This window comes from Gymnogyps californianus, chromosome 4, assembly GCF_018139145.2.
Source record: "Gymnogyps californianus isolate 813 chromosome 4, ASM1813914v2, whole genome shotgun sequence".
Taxonomy (NCBI): domain Eukaryota; kingdom Metazoa; phylum Chordata; class Aves; order Accipitriformes; family Cathartidae; genus Gymnogyps; species Gymnogyps californianus.
The window spans coordinates 68,145,704-68,172,578 of record NC_059474.1 but is presented as its reverse complement, the minus strand read 5'-3'; the positions used below and the strand labels follow the sequence as shown (position 1 = coordinate 68,172,578).

At 38.2% G+C, this 26,875-nt stretch overlaps 1 protein-coding gene across 2 annotated transcripts in view; it reads left to right on the top strand.

Annotated features, from left to right (window-relative positions):
• The window catches only part of ARHGAP10 (Rho GTPase activating protein 10), a 154,512-nt gene that overhangs the window by 43,943 nt on the left and 83,694 nt on the right, over positions 1-26,875 (top strand). For both annotated transcript variants that reach the window (XM_050895609.1, XM_050895608.1), the window contains exons 4-8: positions 13,488-13,559; positions 16,868-16,969; positions 20,183-20,293; positions 22,402-22,506; positions 26,458-26,587. In XM_050895609.1, coding sequence (XP_050751566.1) covers positions 13,488-13,559; positions 16,868-16,969; positions 20,183-20,293; positions 22,402-22,506; positions 26,458-26,587 — 520 coding nt within the window. The remainder of the gene's footprint in view (positions 1-13,487; positions 13,560-16,867; positions 16,970-20,182; positions 20,294-22,401; positions 22,507-26,457; positions 26,588-26,875) is intronic.

The following is a 26,875-nucleotide window of genomic DNA, read 5'->3' as shown; positions in this document are numbered from 1 at the left end:
TGCAATAAAAATTTTAAAAAGCTGTACATATAGCAGAGAGTAAGATGAAAGTCAGTTAAAGTTGCTTACTGCTTTGTTAACCACCAAGATGTTGATATGAATAACTTAACAGTGAAACCTCTCATTGTGCAGCCTCTGATTCTGTAGTCTGGAGTTACAGACAGCAGCTAGTTCTCATTAAAGAAGAAAGCCGTTATGGTAAGGACAGATAAGTGTGAGTTGTTTTAAAATGTTAGTGCCCTGATAAATTATGGCTGGGGTGAATGGAAAAACCATCATAAGGTTGTTTACCTTTTACAGTAAAAAGCAAGATGAAAGACTTAATACTGCAGCAGGACACTCAAGGTTGGGAAGCTGGCCAAATGTGGATCCAGGATCTCTGTGGCTCCAGCTTCAACACTTATGTGGATTTGGGATGCAATCTGTTGGCTGGATGCAGTAGCAGACTTACAAACCTTTTCTTTGTAGGTGAGCTTTCTGGTGGAGGGTTGTATCTGCAAACATTTAGTTGCTCTGTTGTATAGACGGGAGTGTTCTTCATTCACGTGCCTGTGATTGCTTAGGGTTTTAGTGTAATACAGGTCAGTTAGGCTGCACGTAGACTGTGAGCTGAGAGCTCTGCAATACACCTTGCTATCTTGATTTCCTAAGTTGTCCAGAAGATGAGGGGTTTCTTTCTGAATGGTACCATGGTTCTCCTCTGCAGTTGCATGCCCAGCTTTTGTTTCCGAGTGGGGATTCACAGAGCAGATGATGTGTACCTGGTTTTCTTCTGAGTGTGGTCAGACCCTGCATCTAGGAAATGCTCTTAGATCTGCGTAGATAGCAATTACGTTCATCAGTATTTGCCATGTGATTATATCTTTATCTTCCTGGAAGTCAGTGACCACTTGGCATCGCTGAGAGGAAACTGAGACTAATCTGTGTTCTGTGCTTGTCTCTGCCAGAAGCTGTGCCTGCAGTGTAGGACTATGTAGATAAGTGAGAAAAGAACTCATGAACAATTTTTTTTTTAACATTTCTCTCTCTGGCAGTCCTGAGCCCGGTAATAGTCATGGTTCCTTGAGCGTGCTGTGTTATGTCCTGGTATGTTCTGATCTGGAACCACATTTGGGTCAGAATTAGGGTCTATGTGGTTCCTTCCACATTCCTGAAGAATACTGTCTTTACACAGTAGGGACAATTTTCCAGTATCTTGAGTTATTTTGCCAAGTTGTAGGGATTTGCTCAAGTGTGTTTGAATGCTTCTTTTGTTTTTTGTAATTCTGAAGTGTAGTCTTTACTCTGATTTTTCCTGCCATCCATAGCTGTATTTTATTTTAATGAAGTTCCATACATCTAATTAGTGAAAGTCTTTGGGAAGTTTTACAATGAAAAATACTTTATAGCCGGTCACATTATTTTCCACACTATTTTGATAGCAGGTTTTTGAGAGATGTCAGCTTCAGGACTTCAGAATTATGTGGCACGTTTCAGTGACTGTATCAATAGATCTTCAGCAGTGATAGGTTACCAACACAGTAGGCTGTGCAGAATCCAGTGCTGTCCATCAGTATAGTAAAACACTTCCGTTTTTCAGACTGGATGCCACAAAACAGTATTACTTTTTTTTTTTTTTGTATGATGCCCGTGCTTACACAGAAGGCATTATCACACTAAAAGCTAATTCATGTCAGGTTCTCTGTAAGAAAAGGATGAAATGCAGTATTTGTTAGAACAGTGACAGTTTCTTGAAGAACTGGGGAGTATAAAATATTGTGGGGCAAATATTTAATTCCGAATAGAAACAGAATATATTCTCTGAGTTACCAGATGTGTGGCCTTTTCATTGCATCTGTAGTCTAGCAAATGTTATGTATCATTTCTAGAGTGAGTTAATATAACAGTGGCCATAAGTCTCTGAGAAAATGATTGTGTGGTGACTGGTAAAGATCATTTTCAGTGGCTGCTGCTCTTGACTTTTTTTTTGACTTCTCAGTGCATGTTTTAACAGTGGCATGAGCTCTAGAGATACTCCCATGGAGAATATTAGGGCATGTTGCACTCACAGATGTTTGGAATCAGGTCAGGGATCCAAAGACTTTCCATTAAGATGCAAAGTATATAGCAAGATTTTTTCCAAAAGCGTTCAGTCTTCTTTGTTAAGAATGCTCTTTATTGAGCACTTTTCCCCTTACCATTTTGAAGATGATCAGAAGGTTTCTGACTGCTCACTTCAGTTTCAGTGCAGAATTGGAGATAAATTTCAGTCACATAAAGTAAAATTAAAGAAATCAATGAATAATTATAGAACTAAAGGCATTTCAGATACTGCTGTGCATTTTAATTTTAAAATATTTGAGAAGAGGGTTATTTTTTTCACAACCTTATTGTAAATGAAACAAATTTGCACTTAAAATACATTCTAAACTGAAATTAAATACTCATCACCTACACTTCTCATGGTTTTCTGAAAGTATGGTTTGTGGTGAATCCAGAGTCCATAAAACTTTCTGTTAGTTTACCATAAATTTACTTGTTTGGTTATCATTTGTCTGGTGAATATTTATTTGGTGGATATTTAATAATTTCATTCAGATGTTGGAGTCTTGCACTTCATGGTTTTACCATTTCTCCCATCTCCTTCAAAGGCTGCTGGAATTGTATCCCTGTCAAAGGATTTAGTTGCTTGTGAAAAGGGAAGTTGGCATTAATCCAAACATTTCACTGAAATTATTATGGAGTGGCCGATACAAAAACAAGTTACGTTTTTCCATAGCACCGTAGTTTGGTGACATTCCCCAGGGCAGATAGGAAATAGGTCACTTTGTCCCTGAGAATATTCTGGAAATGTTAAGGATGAATGGAGTTGCAGGACTTACATTCTGGTCCTTTGACATTACAAAAGTGTTGTGGAAGTGCAGGGATGAAAGGAAACTTCACAAGGCTAGTAGGAAAAGGTTGGCGACGAACAAGCACCAACATGGAGATGCTAAGATGCTCTGTCCCTACCGGGTGTGGCTGCACTACTGGTGTGTGACACACTACCGGTGCGGTCACCCTGATGTGCTGGCTGTGCATGCTTCCCCTCCTGGAGGTCCTCCGTCCTGCCCTTTAGCTGCTTCTAGAGTTCACCTGTTTCTCACATAACTCTCCCTTAATCACGCTGGAAGTTCAGTCAGCCCTCATGGCACTGTCTGTAACTTTTGTCAGTGTCTCTCATGGTTACGAGCTGTGTCCAGCAATCTCTCCGGTCCTGTCTAGTAGCGTTTCATGTCCTATTTGGTTAGTTTACTCCCATGCCAGGATTGAGTGAGTTGGTTGCATTTGCCTGCAGCCCTGCCAGAGATGTGACTTGCGGCATGTATACCTAGATGATCCCTGACGAGTGCTGGTCTAACCTATTCTTTAAAAAAGTTCCAGGAACAAGGATTTCTCTAGGTTTACTCCAATGTTTATTCTTCTATTTTTTCACCTGATAGCCATCCTAAGTCTCCTTTACTGCAAGTTAAGCTGGGAACTTCTTGGGAACTTTTCTACAGTAGTCATAGAGTGAAACTGATAACTTTTCCTTCATAGTAGTATTTTCATTGTTACCCTTTCAAAGTGGTGTTTTACATCTGTATTTTTCCTTATTCAATTTAATTACACTGACTTTAGACCATCTCTCTTTTATGTCAAAGTTATTTTTAATCCTGCTTTCTGAAAACACTGACATTTTCTCTTGGATTTATGTAACTCCACACGCATGTTAGTGTGGTGGAGTTATTGATAAGTCACTCCATAAATTGCTACTGAAAATTGGATCATGCAGGAAACTTGGCTGTAGTTTCCTATATGATGCTTGAAATGTCCTCTTAGCTGAACATGTATTTCTCAGGGTAGTTTTGCAACCAGGATGTTGTTTTCTCATTCTTCCTGTGGTTTATTTGTTAAGACCAGGTCACCACCTTTGCTTTTGAGAACGTTGTGTGGGTCAGCATTGAAGACTTTGTTGACGAGATCAGCTGACCTCAAAAAGGAAACTAGATATTGTTCTTAACAAATTCAAAGTAGCTTTTAACCTTCTATAGTGTGTTCCAGGACTTACTGAGTATCAGAGTTGCTACGTCTGGTCTGTAACTTTCTCTGTTCCTGCTTTTTCCTCCTCTTCTCACTTTTAAGTTGCTGCTGTGTTTGCTCTTCTACCATCCTCGGGGACCTTGCTGCCTCTCCCTTTGCTTTGCTTTGCTGAGTTCCTAAACTACTCTGAAGCAAAGCCCCTTCTGACTTGAATGCAATTAATTCTTCAGTTACATAATGTAGGAATATATCTAATTGTTCTTAAAAAATCCTTACTCTCCTTAACATCCAGTTTTTTTCCCACTTTGTTAGATGCTTTGCTATAATTAACTGAGATTTTTTTCCTTTGTGAAGATTATTAAAATCTGCTGTTGTCTTACAGTCAAATGTTGGTTTGTTTTAACTCTCTTTCCAGTTAAATAATAGTTTTATAGGTTCATTCCTCTCTGTTTTCTGAAATACATATGAAGAACCCCTTTTCTTTAGGGTTTTCTTTGCCTCTTGCCAAATAAAACATGTTTTTGCCTTAGTCTTTCTAACTTTGTCCCTAAGTACTTGTGCATTTCCTTTTTACTCCATCACATTTCTCTTTGTATAGGATTTATGATACAATTATATTCACCTTACTATGTTTCCTGTAATTTCCCAAGGCAATATAAACTCGCTGTTTTACTTTGATATGGTCTCTTCTATTTCCTGCTACAGTTTTGGCACACTTCTGTTCCTTCGGATATCTTCGAAGGAAAGGTGCTACATAGTTATTTTTTGAACTTTTTTCCCCCCTTTTTTTTTCCTTTTTGCAAAAAAGAAAGACTGTTGTTCTTATGCCATAGGTATCTTTGCAGTCCTGGCCTCTCAAAAATCCTTTTGCATTCTTTGTCAGTTTTACCAGGTTGTCGGAATCAAATTCAAAATAGCATCTCTTGCAAAAGCAGAATTATTCCCAGCATGTATCAGGAACGTGAGAAACTGTTTCTCTATGGATTTTTAAGGAAATATCTCAGTGAAGTCACTATTTTATTCTTTCTTCTTCTTCTTCCTCTCAAAAAAAAAAAAAAAAGAAAAAAAGAAGGGGAGAGGTTTCCCAGTTGTTGTTTCCCAAGTTAAAAGAAGTTGTTAAGGTTCAAAGGCATACACTCAAAAGGTTAAAGGTAGAATTTAAATCATCTGTGCAAATATGTACATATTATACTTACTTATACTTACCTCTTATGAAGTATTTAAGTGCATGAGTATTTATTTCACAGGTTAAGTGCTCACTTAACATACAGTGTTCATGAATAGCTTACTATTACCTTTTGTTCAGTGACTCTTTGTATTTAGTTTACACTGGTTTACCCTGCTGTTGAAGATGGTGGTATTAATTTTTCTGAGCTTTTCTTTCGTCCTCTGCACATGGGTATTTAAGGGTTCATGAATCTAATCTATCTTCACAGTAATCTGAAGAGATTGGTGTGAAGGAGCAATCAGTTTACTCACGGATTTAGGGTAAAAAAAAAAAAAAGTCCAGTAGTTTTGTATGTAAGATGCATTCAAGATCTGTTTGATAAGAGTTCAAGGCATTATATAGTACTCTGTATGTTCAGATCCTTTTAAGTTCACTGACAGTGCAGACTACTAAATAGATCTGCCAAGACAGTGGAAAAGACATAATTGGTGACCACTTCTGAAAAATTAGGCTGCCAACAGCATATTGAACATCTCAGATGCAGAGATAGAGGCACAGATAAAACGGAATTTCTCAGGAACAGCATTTGACTACCTTAATCACAGGACCTAGATCCTTTTTTTTCTTTGTGCAAATTGTCCAATTTAATAAAACATTTTCCAGTTTTAGAAACATGCAGAACAATTGCTGCCATATCTCGTTGCCCAGCCTTCACTTTTCTTCTGCGTGGCATGAGGCCAGATGGCAATCATATAATTATTGGAATATGGAACATGGATGCGGAACTATGACTATTTCAGGCACATCTCTCTATGTTTTGGTGATTCCTGACATTGAATGTTTGATTTTATTTATATATTTATTTTTGAATGTTATATACAGTCTTCTGAAATTGTTTTGCGAGTTACATAGGAACTTGTGCATGTTAATCTATAAAATAAAGATGACTGTTGTCCATACAACAGAAAAAACCGTACAAAGCCAGTTCTGGTTGCGTTCCTCCCACCTCTGAGTGAATATGGCTGAAAAGTTCTGTTACCACTAGCTTCCTCTTCCAGATAACTTTGTGGTCTCACATGCATCAACATAACTCACTAGAGAATTTTCATTCTGTTATTTCATCAATGGGAAATGTTTGGCATTTGCATTGTAAAGCTGTCACCAGTTTGGATTTTGCTGGTTGTTAATAACACCACTGTTTCTTGTGGAGGACAGTGCTGACAATAATCGAGCAGTTCATTCTTGACCGAACATTGAAGCCGTTGTTCACTGTTGGATTCCTTGCCTTTCAGTGGCATCTTTTTGCTCAGCAGTGAGCTTTGCCATGTACGAAGAAAATGAGCATTATGCTATTTCTTTTTCCTGAGCAGCCTTTTCACTTTGTCAAGATCTTTATACAACTGCTGATTTCAAAGCATGGACTGGAAGTGATTCTCTGGTCATACGAGAACCACACCGATGTTCTGGTGTGTCATGCTGTTCAGCTCTCGTGTATTGGGTTTGCTAAGGCAAGGTCTTTCTTTGGAGGAGTTATCCACAGCTTTCCTCCACTTCAGATGGGGCAAAGCTGATTTGTTGCTGTTTGTGAAACTCTGTCTCTCTTTATTTCTTTTCCTGTTTGTTATGTTTATGGCTTTGTAGTATTTTTCTCTTTATAGTGGAATGTATTTCATAAGAATAAACTTACTCAAAAGCCAGGACTATTAAATAGCTTTTATTAAGTAATCTTTACTAAAAACCACTGTCTTCATTTAATTCTCTTTTTCTAAAAAATGAAATAATTTTTTGTTTGTATTGTTTGTTTATGATACCAATTTAATTTTTGAGGCCAGTAGTTTCACGGCAAGTGAATCAATGCGAACAGTCTTTCAGAGCAGAGCACAGTATAGCAGATAGGTCGTAGGAGGCATTTTTAGCTGTCTGTCCTTTAGATCAGTCATAAACTTCTACTGAACGGGAAATAACCTTTGACTAAAAGGGGGGACTCAGGAGTCCTGCTATTACATTCTCTGTAAGCCAAGGCTGCTGCTTTTTAAAGAGCTAGAAAGTGCAGAGCACAGGAGTCTGCCTGTATTGCGGCTTGAGGGGCAGTGGACCAATGATCTAGGAAATTCTCCCTGGAACAACTTGAGAAAGTTGTCATCTTACCAAACCCCAGGGGTAGTTTTCTGGAACACCTAAGAGGAAGGTGGTTTGGTTTGTTAAGGGTGTCTCCTGGCATCTCAGAAATGTACAAAACAGATTGTCTCCAAGACAGATATATCTGTCTGCCTGACTCTTTTGTTACCAGATGGCTTCCTCCACAGCAAATGAATCCAGAGGAATGGACGTCACTTCTTTTTTATAGCTTCTGCACACATGCAAAGATACACAAGTATTAATGTGCTATGAGACCCCCTTAAAAATCCTTTAGTCTATACACTCCAGTCCTTCTAAAACCCAAAAAACTCAAACACCCATGTTTGTAGTTCCAGTGTGTGGCTGAGGGCCTTTCATTATTTAAGATCGTAAAGCTACAGGGAAAGCTCTAGAGTAGTGAGAAAATCCAGACACTTTTACAAGAAAACTTGCATTTGAAAACAAACGAGTTTTGGGTGTGGGTTGCACTGACTGCAATCATCAGTGCTCCAATTAAATACAAAACCAGTGCTGAGAAGTGGTTAGAGAAATATACCACTCTGTCTGCAGGGCATACTGGCAGGAGAGTTGGCTGTGCAACTAACCGGGAGCACATTCGTGTAACTGTAAGAGCAAATCATGTTCTCATGGGAAAAGAAAGAATAGAGATTAAGGCTTCGCAAGTAACATCTGATGTCCTCAGTAGTGGAATTGTATCTACAAAGTTACATAATACAGGGTTTCAGGCGTATATCTTAATGCTTTGAGAAATTTCAGTAACAAAGCAGGAAAGCTTTTTGGAGGAAAAAATAATTTTTATATATTTCCCTCTCCTCCAACACTGGAGGTATCAGAATCAGCTTTTTTATTAGGCTGAATGTTGCAATTTCTTAGGAAAAACACAGGCAGGCTATATCCTCTGTAAGCAGAAGTGCAGCTGTAGGTAGTAAATTTCTTTATTAAAAGTAATGTCTTTATTTAGCAGCAGTGTTAACTACTTTGTTATTGAATCACTGCTAGGTATGTCTTCCTTTCTGCATTCTCTTGCACTCAGTAGGGCAAAACTTCCTTCCCAGATCTAGTTTCATTGGCACTTGCTCAGTTTCATGAGCTCTGCCCTACTGACTGGCGGCCTCCCTCTTTGCTTTGTTGAGGGGAGAAACAATTCTGCCCCTGTCTGCAAGTAAATCTTTCCAGTTGGTGAGCTGAGAAACTTAAAACCCTCTTTTCTCTTTGGCATCTAATCTGCATTCCAGTTCCTGGGATGAGAATTGGGAACTCGGCACTCCTGTGTCGCTGTGCAGTCTGCAGCAAGGTGTATGTTTATGGCTTCTTTTTTTTCTTTCTCAGTAAACCTGTCTTGTACGGGAGAATGCTTAAATTCAGAATGGAGCAGAGTCAGCGTACATATTTACCTGACCACCAGAGTGGTTGATGAGCAATGTGTAATTTCCAGTTCTCCCAGTAAAGGCTGAGTTCTAAGGACGTTTTTAGGATGAAAGCTGGGAGGCTACTGCTGCATTTGTCTAATAAGCAAAACGAATTTTGATTAACTAAGGTTGGTCTAGCCTTTTTAGCCACAGGGGCTGGACTGAGCTTCTGGGACAGCTCTTGTGGATTGATACTCCTTTACAGCCCACGCAAGCAGCCTTCCTCCTCCACAAGACAAGCCTGGTTGTGCCTGCAAGGGAAGCGGGAACTTAGACTGCTCCTGCCTACTGCAGGAGGGTGAGAAAGCATGAGGAGCATTGAATGCTGGTGGATGGTGCTGTCTGTCAGGTTACAGTGCATAGGAGGAGGTGTTTGGGGAAGCAATTTCTCCCTAAGCAGCTATGCTCCCACCTTCTCTGAGAAGGGAATAAGTGACAGGCTAAAGGGAGTCATCTTGTGGACTGGCATTGACTGGTAAGTTACCTGTTGGATCTTGTTGACTTGACTGATGAAGTAGCAAACAGCTGTAAATGCACTTGCTAATGGCTTTAGTCTGTGCCTTTGTGGGCTGCTCTAGGAAATGTTGGTTTGGGCCCCTTAATCTACGACCTGTTACTTCTTTTGAAGAACAGGGAGCTGGAAAAGTCAGGATTATCACCATTCTGTACAATTTCTCTGCCTGAGCAGGTGGAGTTTTGTAAAGGCATATGAAATTAGGAGGTATACACAAAGCTGAAAGCCTGCTTTAAGATGTTGTTGGAAATGTTGGATACAGTGATCTTCTGAGGTGATGATGGCAATGATGATTTTATTGCTGCTATTGCCAGGTTTATGTTCAAGTTAAGTTAATTCTTTGACCTTTCCATAGGTGCAGCAAATAGAACAGGAATAGCATAAGCAGTTTCAGACTGTCTGCCCGAGGCACGTGTGCACATTGGGTTAAACATTTCTTAAAGCATTCCTGAGACTTTGACATTCATAAAGCTGGTTAAGATACTGTTACCTGAGACATGACCTCTTTGTATTGATTCATTTACGACTTACACTTTCCATAGTTTGCCTGCCAGATTTTAAAATTGAGTATATATTCCTTTCAGTTAGGTTTGGATAGATCAGAGATATAAAGAAAAGAAAGGATTTTTTTTTTTTCTGCCCTTTAAGTAGTACATTCCTATCATCATAATCTGCCAGGATTAGAGGAGCAGAGTGATGAAAATTAATTTAATAGTTAAGAAAGAAGTTGAAAGAGGAAGGAACGTGTAATTTTATATTACTGAATGTTTAACTTAAATGCCTAATATAACTTTTCTTGGAAATTTTACATTTTAACATGGTCCTAGCTCTTAAGGAAGGTGCAAGTGGTAATGACGAATATATTCAAGTGATCCTTAGCTTATTTCCTTATACTGGGAGAATTTTACTTTTTTTGTCTACTGATCTGTTATCCATGGTTTAAAAAAAGAAAAAGAGAAAAGTGTTGTTTTGAGTTCCCAAGTTATAAATAAACTAAGTTAACAATAAATAGCAGTGTAAATAATGTTTTTGTTCTATAAATAAGTGCACATCTTTTTGTAGCTTTTCATGACAAGCACTGGATTCTAAGTACTGGAAAACAGTGCGAATGCCTCCCTATTTAATCTAGTATTGTGCATATTTTAATTATGAACTTCATTTTTATTTCTGCCAGTCAGAAGAACAGCTCTGTAATTCACTGTTAAATTTACCAGTCATGTCTTTGTCGACAGTTTCCATTTATACACATATAAACTCACATACATGCTCATTTCAGTGAGGAGGAAATATTCCTCTCATATTTTTATGTATGGCCCTGGTATGAAGCTTCATGAGAATAACCAAAGATCTACAAAATCCCACTTCACCAAGAAATACTCAAGAGCCCCATTGTTTAACCCAGACACAGAAAGCAAAGGGGGTGACAAATCATAAACAGCTGTATGGCAGGCAAAATTCTGCTGGAGAGGCATCTGTTAACAAAAGTTTAAGTTGCGCAAAATGAGAAATGTCTTTTTTGGAAGGAGGGGGGGCTTGTTTTTCTTTTAATGAAAGAGTTACTGGCATATCATACCACTGGCAGCAGTGGAATCTGTTTGGCAGTCGCTGAGGGAACATCCCATTTTGATTTAAAGATTATTTTCTGCTTCAAACAAATTCCTGTAGTGGTTCCCATGGTTAATGCTGCACAGGAGTGTAGCAGACCAAGTGATTTGCAGCCAGCCCTGCTGGTTTATAAACCACAGCCTTTTCTGCGTGTGGATTTCCCCCCCCCCCCTTTTTTTTTTTCCTTTCTGTTACGTCAAGGTGCTATGGTTTTCTTTGACTTAGACTTCATGTTCAGCATACCTTCACTGCCTGTTGATCTTACACTTTTTTTGTGTAAAAGTTCAAACGACCAATAAGCAACTTGTTGTTAGATACTTATTTTCAACCTTCTAACCATTTCAGTGCTCAGTTGCTACCTTTAAATGCTTTTAAATGATTCCACCAACCTTGGTGCTCTTACCTCCTGGCAGCTAGTGTCATCCTCTCTGAGTTTTGCTCTGAGGAGGTGTCATAGCTTTCTCCCTCATTTTGTCAATATAGAGGAAACTGGCAGAAACAATTGAAACTTCTTAAAGTTTTCCAATATAGAAGGACTATCTGTGATTTCAGTGAGCAGTTCTCCACTCTGAGTTGTGAGAATCCTTGCGGTCAGCAAGGAGAGATCCTTCAGTCCTCAGGCACTTCTGCTGCATCCCAGGAAGCTGTTTCTGGTGCTTGATCAAATTATAAATCCAAATTACTGTTTCCTTTCAGCCCCAAAGAATTTCCAGGAAAGTTTTGGGAGCCTGACAAAATTTGAAAAACCTGAGTGTCCTAAAAACTACCCTGGAGACTCCTGGTAACTGCTTGAGTAGTTAGGATATGTGTGGACAGGCTGCCAGGTGGGCTAAATCCTTCCTAGAACCACAGTTCAGCTCCTGTTTTGGGCATTTGACTGCCCTGGCTCTCTTTTGGTGGGAGCGGAGGAAGCTCAGGGAACAAATGGTTCTCCAGCTGCCGAGAGCATTCCCAAAGCCTTGGGATGAGCTCTTCAGGATATCTCTTTGCTGGGCTGGAGACGTGGCAGAAGTTGCTCTGTTGTCCTTCCCCCCACCCTCCAGCTCAACGCAAGGGTGTCCTGTGTGGTGGTTAGCCTGGTGCTGCTGTACACTTTTGAAAGGCAAAATTGTCAGGTTTCCTTTTTCTTTTGTTCCCACCAAGGGTGGACTGAAGGGTGCTTTAAGTGTTTTTGACAAAATCAGGAAACAGATGCAGAAAGAAAAAGTTTGGGCCACGAGAAGAAGTGCTCTGAAGTTAGGAAGTATCTGTTGTATGGATGACTGTGCAACATGCAGTTTGGCCCAGACTTGCCAGATATTTGTGTTTCCAGTTAGCTACATAGGTTAGCATGCTGCCGTGGCTGTTTAAAAATCTGGGTTGCTCTGGTTACAGTGAATTGGCTGGATGACTCCCACAGTAATCCCTGCATGGCTCCGGGGGTGGGTGGGAGCAGACAGTGCTGTTCAGATTTGTGTTGTGCCAGATCTCTAATACATCCCTCTTGTGTTTTATGATAAGAGCTTTTCAGAAGTGTTCCAGAAGGCTGCTTTAAGCCTGCAGTGTTTTATCTGAAACTTTTCACATTTGAAGGGGGGGAAAAAACGAGAGAAAGCCTTCTGTTGTATTTAAGGTGGGCTTCCAGGGAGCTCTGCCTGGACTCCTGGCAACTCAGCCCTGTGGCTGTGCTAAGCCCAGTTCTGGGCGTGATTTACTCTGTGGGTCTGCCTTGGGACTGAGACCAAAATGATCCCACCTGCTCCTCCACACCTCTGACGCTCTTGCTATCTTTTTGTGTGCTGCTGTTGCATTCAAGAAGTTCCAACCTTTGCTGATATTTCAAACATTTTTTTAAATTTTAAGCCTTGTTTGCGCCAAACCCAACCCCGCTCCATCTCTGGTGAAATTTCATGTGAACTAGAAACTGTTTGCTGGCCAGATCTAATAAGCTACAGTTTTCTGTCTTATAATGCCATATCGTGTCCTTTTTCTTTCTCTTTAGTATGGCTATGAGGCCATTTATCGTAAGTACACCAGTGGATGCTTGCCCAGTCAACTAAACCTATTGTTTCTTGACTTTACACCTCTTGATTTTATAACTTAGGTTAACTTAAGGTTTTCTTAATGTACTTAAATATAAATATTTGGAAATATGTATATCAATGCCTAATGGCTTTAACTGTGTGTTAAAAGATTATTATTTGCTACTCAGTAGTCTATTCTGCAGTTGTTTGTAGTGTTTTTTGTTGCAGAAATTTTTGTGTCCCCAAATGAAAATCATTTGTCCTGTGTCTCATTCTGGTGTTCAGTCATTGAGACCGTCAACCTGATCTGCAAGACTGGCACAAGTAAAACAGTTGCAGTTTGGCTGCAGCCTGTAAATTTCTGAAATTTCTGCATTTGTTTTAGATTTAATTTTCCTGACAGTGGATTGAAATAAAGGATAGAAATTTTGAAAACTTGAATGAACTCAGAGATGTGATTTTTTTGAGTTAGGACTTAAGACTCCTAACTTGCATGCTTCTCCTTTATTTTACCCCAGAGCTTACTTGCTTTTTTCTTTTTATTGCTGATGCTAAAGTGACTTGTCAGTCCAGCTACAGAAACCTAACCCATGCTTTTTTTTCTTTAGGCACTCAGTGTTACTGAAACTCTGATCAAACCTTTGGAAAGATTTAGGAAAGAGCAGCTAGGAGCTGTAAAGGTTTGTCCCTCATTGCCTTTATGATAAGTTTGTTTAATTTCTCTATTTGGATTGCATTGCAGTAATGACATGTATTTGGCAGAGAGATACTGTTGTTTATATTTCATGTATTCACACTTACTTTTTTTCTACTTTGAGAACTTGCTTCAGAAACAAATGGAAAGTATGTTTCAAGAAGAGAAGAATGTGTCCTTTCCCTTCCTTCTCTCCTCCCCCTCCCTTATCTCTTGTGTCTGGAATAGGAGCAATCCTGTTAACAGCATGCCCGCCTTCCTAATGGGTAACTCTATTCTGCTTTGTATTTGCTTGCAGTTGCACAATCAAAGGCTGAAAAATATTAACTATCCAAAGGAGCTTGCTCATCCATATGCTTTTAACTGTATTTTTGCAACCTGCAAAGTGAAAATTGCCTTTTTTTTTTTTTTTGAATAAATAACTCATTGCCTCTGTATGAGTGGAAAAAAATAGGGATGGAGAGGCTAAAGACAAGTTCTCATTCAAAGTTTTTTTTTTTTGTAGTGAAAATGTTCAGTAATTTTTTTTAAATTGTCACTATGTTGTGTATATTTAAAAAAAAGGCAAAGTAAACTTCCTGTATTAAATACAGACTAGCTTTGGATAACAGTAACAAGGACAAGTTTGACCTCTTTCTACCTGTCTACCTTCCTTCTTCCAGTGAGAAATTTAAATGCTTATTCAAAAAAAAAAAAAAAAAAGGAAAGAAAAGGAAAAAAACCAGCTATTTAACACAGTTTTCTGTTGCAAAACTCAATTCATACATTTTTAAACTATCACTCTGCAGATGTTTTATTTTATAATTTCATGACTTCATCAGCAGTGATATTTAATAGCTAAGATAATGTTTCAGTTACGAGAGCGCTATACATTTGGACTTTAGCAGGAAGGATTAACATGTTCTGAATATGATTTCAGTGTTCATTAATGGAAAATGCTCTGTTGATAATAAATCATTACAGTTCAATAGTACAGTGAGCTTTGTGTAATTTAATGGACTTCTGAGAAGTATATCAGACATCCCAACGAACATACAGTAAAAACTTGATCTGTAATATAGGGAGTCTTCCAAGGAAAAAGAGAATTTGTTCTAAATGTAATCTATTGTCATAGAAGCAGCTGTAATGAATGAATTATTTCAACGGTAATTTTGGTGTTAAAGAACATTGCCGGTTTTGGGGTGAGAACTCCTAATGCTTTAAATTATCTCATGAACTTCACTCATTTCCTAGTCAGAATTCTGCCCCTGATGTTTCTAACATGACAAGTTAGGTTCACACAGTCTACATCTCGCATTCTGTTTGGATGGATGTTTCTTCCCTTGTGTCCCTGCATACTGTCTCTGTGAAGCTGAAGCTCTTATTTGTGATTTAGCCATTTTTTTTGGACAGAATTCTCAGTGACCTTAAATAGAACAGACTTGCATAACTGTGTAACATTTAAATAAAAATCCTCTAAAAATATTTAACTCTTTGAATATTCTTAACTGAAAATTTGTTCAATATAATCAAAGTACTGACACTGGAAATATAATACTGCTTAGCTCCGAAAACCAAGTTATGGCATCTAGTAGTGAAATATATCTGGAACATTGTGTAGTATTTGCTTTAGCAAAAACTTACACTCTACCATTACAAAATAAAAGTTGAATCTGCTGCCTCAGTTTTCCTGTATCTTACATCCCCTGCTGATGAAATGTTCTGAGTTAGGCTTAAGAAGAAAAAGAAAAGAAAAAAAGTTTAGCTCCGTAGTGCTGGAAGCTGAGACCCTTATTGAATTACCCCTTAGTAAAAGGTGTTGCTGCTCTCATCCCAGACTACATGGGTAAAGTTTCTGGCTTTGCCTATTTAGAAGTCAGTAGCACTCTTTTTTTCTGGCAGCTCTCAAATGTTGACCAGATCAATGGAAATTTTGCTAATATAAACACAAAGATTCTCCCCCCCCCCCCCCCAATTTCCCATATGCTAGTATGTTATCTCTAATTACACTAATACCATATGCATATCTTAATGTTTCTCAGTTGGTAATGAATATTGTGGCAGCTTTTTTAGAGGAAGTTGTTAGACTCATAATGGAGAAAAAACTAGCATTTTTGGTAAAAGCACTTGCTGAGAAGCAATCCTAAACAGCTTAGATCCCCTCTTTAATAGAATGCTATCTTCTGAATCCAATCATTCAGTGAACAAAAATGTGTATCACTTATAATGTATTATATATTGTATTATTAAAAATGAAAGGTTAAGAGAAAAAAAAGAGCTAGTACGTCTGTAGAGTCTAACCAGTACGTTGGGTAGAATACATTTAAATGAAATTCCAAATTGACAGATGATGGGAAAATATTTTAATTAAATTGGTGTCTTTCTGATGAGTAAATCTTGAATATGTAATTAAATACTCGATTTTACTTATTTTAGATTATTTTCAGCTGCAATTAGTTACACTAAAGATAGCTTCAAAACTGGTTGGTTGATTTCATCAATACTGATTTCTGTGTTAACACACAGAGTTAGGAAACTAAAACTGAGGAAGCAAAAGGGTTGTTTTGCAACCCTTTGCAATGTCTTCTACTAAATTAGATCTAAGAACTCAGATTTCCTAGAAACATTTAATGGCGGTCCCTCTTCCAATACGTTGCTTTTGATGGTCAGAGAAATGGATTTGCATGTGCAAATGATATTCATATGTGTCTGTGAGAGTTTCTCTTTTGCTAGCATGATTTTAGGTTTTATGAAGATTTTTCTTTATTTTAAAAAGTCTTTTTTTTTTCCACGGGCGCAGCAACAGTTTGGTAGAAGCAGGAATTCAGCACAGAGGTCTTTGTATGGCTTTAAAATCAAGAAAACCTATGGAATATGGAGCTGTATTCACTTTGGGTTTTGAACTGTGGAACTATTGGAACTTTTCCCCTGTCGATTCTAGAAAGTTCTTTTTTTCAGTGAAACTGATATTTCCCTTGAAGTCCTCTATTCAAGAACAAGATGATGTGGATGATCCCTGAAAATAATGAAAAATGCAATAAATCAAGAAGAGGTGGTTTTTTTGGCTTTTTTAACTTAGAAGATGTAAGCATTTGTGTGATAAGCTTCACCATAATGATGCAGTGGGATTTCATTTCAAGTTAGCCTTTAAATTAATTTAAAAAATGAGTGGGAAACATACTTTTCCGTAGTTATTGGAGCTACAATAGTTTGTTTCTCTTTGTTTCTGATTAAGTAGAATTTTAAAAGAAGAAAGAAGGCAGCTTTTCTTACATTTTTATATATAAACGAATGTTACTTTGTTTCTCTGTCTAGGAGGAAAAGAAGAAGTTTGATAAAGAGACAGAGAAGAACTACAGTTTGTTAGAAAAGCATTTGAATTTATCAGCTAAGAAGAAAGAGCTACAATTACAAGAGGTATCGTTGCCTCTCTTTTTTTATGCAAGCTAAAGGCTTTTGAATAGGTAAATATATTTTATGCAAATGCAAAAACAGCATTCATAGTGGTAAAAGAAAAATTTCTGTCAACTGGAAAGGTTGGTGAGCAAATCAGTATTTGCTAAACTTAGTGGTATACCCCTACTGTTTTCTGAATTGAAGGCTTTACTTAGCATGTGCATGAAGCACTGAATATCATGTTAATTTTTTTGTATAATTAAGAGAATAACAAAGAGCAAGTATATTGTGAAAAATTCTGCATTTCTTATGAGGCTTTACCATATATGTTATTTGCATTGCATTGTATGTATTGACTAAGTGTCCTGTGTTTAATGCTTAATGCAAAGTATAGCAAGACTTGTATTCCTGAGGGAAGTGTTTCTGTGCTTTTTTTTTTCTTTCCTTATGTTTTGAAGATATGTTTTTTTCAAGTAATGCTACAAAAAAGTTTGTTGACAATTTATAACTTAAAAACAGATCTGTTTTGCCTGGCATTCCTTTTGTCCCTGTGGGTTTATTATCATCATCCTTATTTGTAATAGCTTTTATTTCTGGAGCAACAGCAAATAGTATGTGAGAAGACAGCAGAGAAGTCTTGCAGAGACTTGCTGTAGGCAGAATGATTTTTTTTTTTTTTTCCCAGAGAAATGTAATTATGTCAGAATTATTAATGCTTAGTCTATTAATACTTTGTATCATTACACACTTAATGTTTTCCTCAGAGATAACTCTTCTTCCTACCCTCTACCCCACCCCAAATAATCTATGCCATTTTTCATAAAAATGGTTGATGTAACTGGCAAGTTAGCTAGGAACTTAAGAACTCTAATTGTTCTTGAGTTTCACTAGGATGTTACTTCTCCATACTGTATTTGCAACATAGGCCCTCATATGCATAAACAAGTGTCTTTTGGGGAGTTGAGTTGTCCCGGTGAAGTTAATGGGTGTGGCTCATGTGTCAGGACCTGTACTTTTATCAAATTGATCAGCTGCTAAAGAACCTGATGCAGAAAAAATGAAAAAGTATTAATTAGGATCTCTTACTTGATGATATTGAGAACCATATTTCAAAGTCTGAAATGAGACCTAACCCCAATGGAAAAACACAAAATGCCCACAAGAGGCATTTTGAAGCTATATCAAATATAGTCTGAAATTCTAAAGCATGTGTGATGACTAGAATGAGCGAATAGACTTGTTTTAAATGTCCTTCAAAGTTTCATGAAAAAAATTCTGAAATTCTTCAGTCAGGCTCTTTCATTTGTGCATTTAATTTTGGAATATAGATGTATAAGCAATTTAAAAAAAAAAGGCCTTGCAGCATGTTGTCAGAGTGCTAAATAGGAAAAACTTTCTTGCACAAGCTTAGAAAATAGGTGTATCTAATTGCACGGGAGCTTCCTAATATAGTTTTATACATGGCTAGTTGTGTCAGTTCCTGACCAGAGCAAATGAAGGATGTAGGTTTAAATTTGACAAAAATTTGATGAAAAACATGCCATGTTGTGGAGCGTGTGTCTTACATTAACATAGCCTTTGACTCTCTTAGTGGAGGGATAGTCCTGAAAATTCACTGAGGCACAGCGTGTGTCTTATTTCTGTATTTCTTCAGCAGTACACAAAGTACAATGCAACAGTGAGCAAACTTGCTGGGTGCATGGGGAGGCTCATGCATCAAAAAACTGAGGAGGAATGTGATAATTTATTTACAGGGGAATTGAGAGGAATTAATAAAATGTCTGTGTTGGGTATTGTATTCTTGGGGGGGGGGGGAGGGGAAGGCAACCAAAACAATAAACAATCAAAAAACAAAGAAGAGAGATCAAAACAGGCTTATGTGCAGCTTTGGTATATATAGGGCAGTCTTACCATCGATTAGCCAGATGTCCTAGTAGACCCACTTGATAGTCTTTTTCTATGGCTACTCTTCAGTCCATGTATATGTCATTAGAAGCTTTGCTGACAACTCAGACAATTCCTATGTTGCATTGTTTATAAGATACATTGAAATGGAAACATTTTCTTACTGATGTGCATATCAGTGCTTTATTTTTTTAATGGCATTTGTTGTTATGCCCCTTTAACTACTGACGGATTTCTAGCACAGAGCAGTAAAGCAAAGCACGTCTTAAGGCAAAACTGTGTTAAAGCTGATTTGACTTATCCTCTTAAAGCATAGCAGTCACTGTTCTGCCTGAAGGATATAGTCTCAGTATTTAAGAGAGAGTGTATGGTAGTAAGTCTGATCCTTTCACCTAACCCTTTCTCCATTCCCTTTTGTAATTTAGTGTAGAAGTGTTTGGTCTAATCACATGGGCAAAGACTAAGTGTTAATCACTTAGAGTATCCCTTTGTAGCCTTTCTTTAATGTATTTTAACAAAGGTTTCTGTTACCCAGTTCTTGAAGTTTTACAGTTTAATGAGGGCACATGTACCTTAAATAATAACTTAATGAAATAATACATCTATGCTAGAACTTTAAATATTTATGTACAGATAAATGGCAGCTGAAATATAACTGTTCACCATCAATATGGTGTTGGCATTTCAGCAAAGCTGAGCTGAAAATCAGCTGCAGATAATAAGGCTGCATTTTTAAATATTTGATGCTCTGTGGAAACTTGTGAAGTGTCTTACCGATAAGTGAACTTTTTTTAATTGCTTTTCTTGCCAGTCAGAGTGAGCACAGGTGTGGGATGGGTACAATAGCATTCTGGCTATTTACAGCAGTTATTGGGTTATAGAGGAAAGCTTACAGTACCAGCAATGTGGTTTTCAACAGTAACATTTTCTTCCTTAGTTTGACTGGAGAGATGATTTCCCCCTTTTCTAATGGAAGATGCTGCTAGCCCCCTCTCTCTGTTTGGGCAGGCACCTTTTCAATGCTATTAAAGCAGTGCACAGATACCTACTCTGATGTATTTGGCTTGGATTCCATACAAAAAGCTTGAAGAAGTGTTATTGGAATGTTTCTAAAAATTTAGCCTCATGATTCAAAACAACATACATTATCTAGTAAAAGGGAATTGCTGCTGCCATTTAAAAGTAAATGAATGAGCTGTGTTGTAAAGGAACAAATCCCAGTCTGGAGAAAATTATCTTATCGCTTGCCACTTGTATGCTATACATGTATCATTTTGAAGCTGTCTGCAAAATGTCTTTGAAACTTCACTAGCTGTATTCTGTGTGCAGGCAGATAACCAAGTGGAGCAGAATAGAAAACACTTCTATGAGCTGTCCCTCGAGTATGTATGCAAGTTGCAAGAGATACAGGAGCGGAAGAAATTTGAGTGTGTGGAACCTGTAAGTACCAGCGAATTCAGCCTACCCTGTCGTTCATAAGGGACGGAGAAGGAATGCAATTGGACAAAAGCCAAGGAGCTCTGTTTTCTGGGAAAACATATGCAATTGTGGGACTTAATAGAATTTAAAGCTCTGTTACATCTGTGCAAATTCCTAGTACAGATACACTTAACCAGGCATCTCAAAGCTTACCTCAGTAATTACAGTTGATTGGATCCATTGATGTTGATTTTCAGAAAAAGTGTGAAACCTTGTGCTGTACTGCAAAAACCTCAATTTATGGTGTGAGTTAGAATAGAGGATTCAAGATGATGATGTTGGGGTCAGACTTTTTGCATTTGTTTTTTTAACCACTGAAATGTTATTCCTGACTAATGTAAGGAATTTTGTTTTCAATGTGAAGGTTGCACTTGGAGGCCTGATAGTGATGAATTGCAGATATAAATTAATTAAGAGGGTGCTGCTGGCTAAAAAGCTCATTATCACGTAGTCTAATATATTTGATTTCAATTGCAGTTGAATCTGTGCAGAAATCAAGAGATTCCAGTGAATTTCAGTGAAAATCATACATGTACTGACCAGACTTAATTAAATCTCTGAGAAGAGCTTATTCTAAAATTTTCTGGAATGTGCATTAGCTTTGTAGTATAAATGCAACTTTATGAAACAAGAAAACAGTAAGTGTAATACTGAGATAAAGGGAGGATGGATTGTAGGTGGGACTTCCATTCACTCATGCTCTGAAGTCTGTGTTTTTGGGCCAAGTCTGTCCTTTTGTTCTGATACAATTATTTTAATGTAATAATGAAAAAAAGTCCCAAATGATCCTAATCAAAGTAGTTGGTCATTATGGAGTTAATGAGAGCTGTATATTTTAATATAGCTTATTCCTCTATGAAAAAATTGCTAAAATCCTTAAGTGGGAATAAGTTGCTTTAAATATATTAGCGTTGTTCAAGGAATGGGAAAATGTTGTGAAAAATGGTTGTGTGGGATTTTTTTTGTTGTTGTTGATGTGTTGGTGGGTTTTGTTTGGTTTTGGTTTTTTTTTTTTTTTTTAATTTTCTCATTTTTAGGTTTGGGGTTTTTTTTAAATCCTAAATAGTTTTTTGATTCATTTCTTGTGTTTCAAGCCATTTGAAGTTTCCTCAGAGCCAGACTAGAGTTATGAATCTTCGAATTATGTTTTTGAAACATGTCCCTTTCTCTTTTCTGAAAGCTCCCTCTGGATGGGGCTGAACTTTATGTTGCTCATTTGTATTTGAAGTTTACACTAGGGTAGTAAACTGAAATTATTTAGTACCAAATTCTTAACCCCTTTCCCCTTCATAATACTTTAAATTTATGTGGGTTTTGCATTTTTGAAAATGATTTATTTGCATATGACTTCAGACTTTATTAAATGCATTCTTTGGTTTGTTCTCTTTAATAAGGAGAGTTGTTCTTTCCTGTGTCACTCTCTTCTTTCCAACAACCTGAGCCAAACAGGAGAGGTAGGCAGTACTGCACCTCACTCTGTTTCCAATATAACTCGTTCATTCTTTTAAATTGAAACCCTGGAGTCAGAAACTGCAACCTGGATCATTTGCTGGTTCTGATAGAAGGTCAGATCTGCATACAAAAAGCAGTGATGGCTAAAGTTACTGGAGGGAAAACTTCCTTCTTCGAACAAACCAATTGACTCTTATGAAAGTCATCTCAGCGTGGTCATTAGCAGGGAGGGGAATGACCAGGGAAATGATGACTAAAAGACGGAATGATCATTACTTCCTTGTGCACAAATATTTGTTCCAGACATCATTGGTATCAGAGCAGCTGTAGGAAAACATTACATAGGAAAGTTTGGGAGATAGGCAATGTTGCCTATGGTCAAATTTAAAGTAGAGATCAGTTGTGAAATTCCAGAGACAGGACCACCCAAAAATGTCTATATACGTAGCTGATCATTTGGATCTAAATAGTTATTCATAAATTGTAGGCATTAGTGGAAATTTGTTTAAAAATAATCATTTTGTCATCTCTGCTCTTTCCAAAAAAGGCTACGTGCAGCAATCATATTCTGGTAAATGGAGTTTTTCATTCTAACAAGTCTTTTGTTTGTATTTCAGGTGCTATCATTTTTTCAGGGTTTGTTCACTTTCTATCATCAGGGATATGAACTTGCTAAAGACTTCAATCATTACAAAATGGCCCTGCAGATAAATATACAAAATGTAAGTTGAGATTGATATCTATGCCTTTTCTAATTTTTTTACTAAACCCACACACTTAAGTTACTGTATATACAGTATCTGTATTGCCGATACTTTCCTCGATGTTAGTGCATTGCCTGTGAACTTTGGGGATATAGTGCCATCTCCTGGCTAACCAGCCACATCACTGAACAAATCGTCGCTAATTCCAGTGAATTCTTCGTCATTTCTAATAGTCCTCTAAAAACCAAACACCAGGTAAAAGGCTCCCACTCCTTTTTCCAGTTTTTTATAGAGATATAACACAAGAATTATCATGGAAGAGTTTAAAAACGAATGAAGTCTGTTAAAATGACTACAACAGTGGAGAATTCAGAGCACGGGTAATGAAATGCCAAGGTTCTCAGTGGTTTAGGTGTGTTTGAAATCAAGTACGTGGTGGTCATGTCTGAGGGTCATTGCTTGATAGGGCTATATTATCCGTAACTAAGAAAAGGAAAGAAAACCAGCTGGGCTTATCAGCTTTTTTTTTGGCATCTCTGCGAGCAGAATGACTTGGAGTTTCTGTTTGTCTTGAAGCAGCCCTTTCAGACAAGAACATCCCTGTTGGTTTGGGATGCAGAACTGTATAAGGAGGCTTGGTGTTAGCACCGATGGCGTATTTGATGAAATGATGTGTTCCTTCAAGGGCAGGCTAACCGAGGCACACCACTAGTTAGCGTACCCTCACACCAAATTGCCCAGTGTGATCTACTTGGGACTGGGAGAGCAGCAAGCAACGTGACAGGCTGAAGCAGTGGGACTGACGGAGTCACTAGTCAGATGGTCTCTTTGCTTCCTTGAGATTTGCTGAAGAATAAAACTCGCTCAGAGGAACTTGGATGTGCCAGAGGCCTCTTGGTAGGGAATAAACTGTGTACCTTACTGCGAACAAGCAATTCATGATGGTGCATCTGTTTTGTTGACCTCTAAGGGCACCTGGAATTAAGACACAGAAACTACTTCTCAGAGGTTGCAATCTATTTTTAGAAATGGCTTAACTAGCAGGCAGTAGCAGGGAGACGGAAAGGCGTAAGAGAGGATTACAGTTGCTGTAATACATTAGTGACATGATTCATGTGTCATGATACCATTCCTTTAATTTTCTTCCCATATGTTTAAGTGTCAAGTTTCCTCTTGAGCTGTTGTTTGGTTTGGGTAGGGGAACTGAGTAGTGCTAACTTCATAAGCAGACTTCCATGGCAGAAGTCAGTGCTTCTGGAGGAAATTTCAGGACAGACTTGCTTCTTCTGCATGCTTAGCTTAACAGAATGAGGAGCAGCATGGAGCTGCTGTGGATAAAGGGGAGCTGATGCAAGACGAGCAAGAAATGAAACGTGAGAGGGAAGCTACGATACAGTTTTGAAGAGCTGGATTTCAGATTACAGATGGAAAAGAGCAAGTGAAGTGGTCTGAAGAAGTGATGAGCAATAAGAAAGCAAGCTAATCTCAACAGCTGCATTTTCAATTGACTGAATGGTGTTATAGTGTCCCCCAGGAAATCCAAAAGAGATTGAGCATTACAGCTCAAATTTTATGAATAGATAGAAAGAATGACCTGGATTTCAAAAAGCTGTAGAGAGAAAGGAGGCAAGGCTTAACAGCTATCTGAGGTAAGAGGAGAAGAGAAGGAAGCATCTGAAAAGATCATGAGAGGACATGACATTCTCCACTATGTAATGAACAAAACATCGCAAAGGCAAAATGAACTAGGGCTTGGCTGTGGTACAGCTGAACTGCTGGTAGAACACTGAGTTGACATGTTAGAAATTGAAGGGTACAAGATTCAGTACAGAGAGCCTAGGTGGCTATGGAGAGTGATTTGAGAGTTGCCAGCATAGCTGTAGTAATTGCCTTCCTTTTCATTCAGGTTGTCTTTACTTTGAGAATTATGCTGTGGATTGCCTCTCCACACCCTGCCCCAGACCCTGCCTTCCCCTCACTCCCCCTTAAAATGAAAGAAAGAAAAAAAAAAAAAAAAAAAAAAATCCCAGCCTTGTAGTCCAAGCTCCAGTAGGCTGATTCTTCCAACAAGTCTTATTCTCTTCTAAAAATCCTACGTCTCCAACTAGATTCCCCCGCACTCCCAGGACTTTTCGCTTGTTATCTCAGTTCTGTACCCAACCCCGTACAAGGATCCTTGTAGCCTTGACCATGCTCTCCTGCCCTGCAAGCAGACCTGGCCTTGCCTGGGAAGAGGAGGCATAGCCACGCTGGTGCAGCGGCTGTGGTCGGCCCCTGGTTAAGCTCAGCTTTGTCACAGCACAAAGGGAGATAAATGTTTTCTTGAGGTTTTTGGAGCCCGTGGTGCTCCATCCCACCATTCCCAGGGTGCATTTCACACACTCGGATTTGTGATCACTGCATGACCAAGACAAAGATCCTGGTAGGATCATTTAAAGCATCTAACCTCAGAGTGATCAGTGCTCAGGCAGGAAGGTTTAGGTATGAGCAGTCTGTCACTATCAATTTTTTTGCCTTTGTCCTCAGTACAGAGTATATTTTTTTTAATGCAGCTCTTCTAGGAAATTATGAAAAGGAGCTTAGAAAATTGTTTGGAGCCTTGGAAATGAGTTTATGTGCAGGGTCTAACTCCAAAATTTGCAAGCAGATGTGACCTGAAATTGAGATGATGGATATGGGGAGGGTTCAGAGCAGTTGTTTTGCCTGGAGGTAAGAAGGCAGTTGTTCTTAGTCACCACCTAAAGAATATCTTCAGCTTTCCTCTATAAAACATACGGGTATGGGTGGCTGCTCTGACCAGCTTGCATGGACTGTGTTTGTGCCCATGAATAAACTCCTTCCAAGCATAAATCTGGAATTTGCATGTACAGATGGCCACTCAGGAGCATAGTGTTAACTGTCTGTGTACAAGAATGGATACTTGCTTATATTCATTATATATTTGTCAGTGTATGCAACTGTGTGCTTGTCCTGGGGGGGGAGGGGGGAAGTGAGGCAGCATTTTCAGAAAAATAAAGGTGCTCTCAAAAAGCAACACGACACATAAGCATGCTGGAAGTGTGTGCTTTCCTCAAAACACATGTACCAACTGGGGAAAATACCAGCTTGGAATTTAAATGTATGTTTTCAGTTTGTGCAATTTGGGCAAGTGGGTATGTGGAGAAAACTAGGTATTGCCATGGTCGTTTTCGTTTTGTTATTTGCTCATTGGCCAATTGCCAGTGTTTTCAGACCAAGCTGAAGAGTTTCTTGTGTCAGGTGTGAGCTGCTCTGTTATTTTGTGTAGTCCTATCGTATAATTTGTGGATGGTGTGGTTACTTTCTGATTGTTTTTACTAATATTCTAATAACTATTTCTCTTACGGCTGCTTGCAACCTTTGGAATGAGTGACATTCAGGAATAATAATCAACTGGACTTTGGTTTGTTGTGGGGTTTTTTTTGTTTGTTTGGTTTTTTTTTTTTAATGCTTCTGCTTGTGTGTGATCAAAACATTTGGCATGTGTATAGTCTCAACGTGTATACATTGTTGGTGACCTTCCTGTCACTTTTTTCTCAATAACCACAGAAAATCCTCTCCTTCCTGACAACTAGCAAGAATCTAATGAATTAAGCCAATGTCTGTAGTAATATTTTTCTAAGGAAACTTGAATATTCAAATCCAAAGTAATTTTGCACTCAGTATTTCGCTTCTTTCTGAACAGGTCAGCGCATTGTTTTAGAAATCTACTCTGGCAATCTTTGTGTGCTTTCCACAGTTAGAGCAGCTAATATCTAAACCACACTTCAATTTTGAAGTATATCAGAAAACTTGAAGAGTAAACGTATATGGAAATTGTGCACTGACTGTCCTAAAATGGCCTGAATCATTCTCTCATTTTATAAATAATTATTATAACTCCTATCTGCCAGGAAGAGTAAGTCTTTCTTCCACCCTCTTTACTAATGGGTTTTTGCTGTCTTGTTTTAGACACGAAATCGTTTTGAAGGAACAAGGTCAGAGGTAGAGGAGCTCATGAACAAGATTAGAAGAAATCCTCAGGAACATAAAAGAGCAAATCACTTCACGATGGAAGGCTATCTCTATGTACAGGAAAAAAGTAAGATGTATTTCTGTATTGCTATAGTGCCCATATTGTGCATACAGGGAAGTCTTATTTCTACAGGTAACATGAAGACGCAAAGAGTTTACATTTTATTAAACAGAGTAATCTGAGTAAATGTTCAAAGTCTCTAATGGCAGTGTTACCGTGGCTCATAAAAAGAGCATGGTGCTGAAAATGTGACAGTTCTTAGCAAAGGTGACTGAATTCAAGGAAGTTTTATTTGACCAAAGGATGTATTTCATGTTATTTTTAATCCCTGACTAATGACCTCCCCTAGAACTG